Source organism: Cyprinodon variegatus, unplaced genomic scaffold (assembly GCF_000732505.1).
Source record: "Cyprinodon variegatus isolate N-32 unplaced genomic scaffold, C_variegatus-1.0 Scaffold233, whole genome shotgun sequence".
Classification (NCBI taxonomy): domain Eukaryota; kingdom Metazoa; phylum Chordata; class Actinopteri; order Cyprinodontiformes; family Cyprinodontidae; genus Cyprinodon; species Cyprinodon variegatus.
Window position 1 is genome coordinate 458081 of NW_015150686.1, and position 1598 is coordinate 459678.

General features: G+C 37.4%; 1 protein-coding gene across 1 annotated transcript in view; it reads left to right on the forward strand.

The window, feature by feature from the left end:
- Positions 1 to 381: 381 nt before the first annotated feature.
- LOC107088929 (tetratricopeptide repeat protein 30A-like) overlaps positions 382 to 1598 on the forward strand; it is a 17363-nt gene continuing 16146 nt past the window's right edge. The window contains exons 1-3 of the mRNA XM_015381397.1: positions 382 to 547; positions 848 to 913; positions 1122 to 1331. Of these exons, the coding sequence (XP_015236883.1) occupies positions 500 to 547; positions 848 to 913; positions 1122 to 1331 (324 nt within the window). The 5' untranslated portion in view covers positions 382 to 499. The remainder of the gene's footprint in view (positions 548 to 847; positions 914 to 1121; positions 1332 to 1598) is intronic.

The following is a 1598-nucleotide window of genomic DNA, read 5'->3' on the forward strand; positions in this document are numbered from 1 at the left end:
AATTAGATTTATTATTATTATTATTATTATATATAAGTGATTATATGTCAGAGCTTTCATATATATATGTCTGTGTATATATATATATATATATATATATATATACTCAATTATATAATGAGAATTAATTAAAACTTGAACTTATAATGTATTAAAATCCTACTTAATAATTACAGATAACAGTTATTTACATACCAATGTAATATAACCACTATTTTTTACTCTTTATCTTATAACGGCTTTTTATAAAAAACAACCAACATCCCATTGGTTGATGTGCAGTTGGGGGCTGAGCTTACAATATAAGTCTGTTACCTGATTGGCTGCTGCAGACGCCCGTTATTATCTTTTTCCGGTCTACCTCGTTGCTAGGTAACAGCTCCTATGCATTCCTTCCCAGTCCTCTGAATCCAAGCTAGCACCGATGCTATGATAAACAACTCCGCTTTAGGAGGAAAAGCGAGAAGTTTGATGAGTCTGAAGCTGTTTTCTGGAAGCCATGACAGCGATTAAAGATGGAGAACACACGGCGACCATCTACGGCCTGGTGAGAAGTTCGCTGCTTGGACAGAAATTAGCTTCTTGGTCAAACGGCTACATTAGCAGCGACGCAGCTGCTTCATTAAATTAGGAAAAAATAAATACTGGGGAAAACAGAAGTTCATTTAATTTGTCCTAATTATGGCTCTCATTTCTGTAAATGTTCCATTAGATTTATATGATTATAATGATGATTGATACTTTAATTGTTTCTAAATTATTTTCTTTTCATTTTTTTGGCTTATTATTAAACCTGTCGGTAGATATTACGTCACCCAGACCTGTCTGCTTGTTTTATTTTGTGTAGATTAGAGACTGCCAGTATGTGGAGGCTATCCAGCTTCTAAACGGCCAACTTCAGAAACACACCAAGGTGAGTCTGAGAAACTGCAAACTGTTAAAGTATAAATAAATACAAACTAATACTGAAGTATTTATATGTATTTTTAGGGGGTTCTCAAGGTTCTCGGTTAATTAAGAGGATTAATCTCATTGTTTGTGAGATTTAAGAGATTCTGGTCAAACATTACAGAGCTTCCTGTTTCTCTCTGAATGCCTGTATGGTTTTGTTTCTCTCTCAGTCCAGGGCGGCTCTGTCTCTGCTGGGTTTCTGCTATTATCACATCCAGGACTTCAGCAGCGCAGCAGAGTGCTATGAACAGCTCACCCAGCTGCACCCAGAGGTGGAGGAGTACAAGCTGTACTACGCCCAGTCCCTGTACAAAGCTGGGGCTTACCCTGAAGCCACCAAGGCCTCTTTTGTCCTGGACAACCCCAGCAGCCAATCAAAGGTACAACATGGGGCCCGTCTATGATGTTGGGCTCTAGAAAGGCTCTGAAATACTGAACTGCAGCTTAACTGTCAAGAGTTTGAATAAAAGAAGGGAAGGCAGAGTATTATGTCGCCTAAACATGAAAAGGTGGGAAACGAATACAAAAAATAAGATGCAACACTGCAAACAAATGTAAATCTCAATAAGTTATTTTTTCTTAAATTAAGTGCATTTTTTCTTGAATTAAGGAGGTAACTGCAACACTGTGCCAATGGAATAAGACAA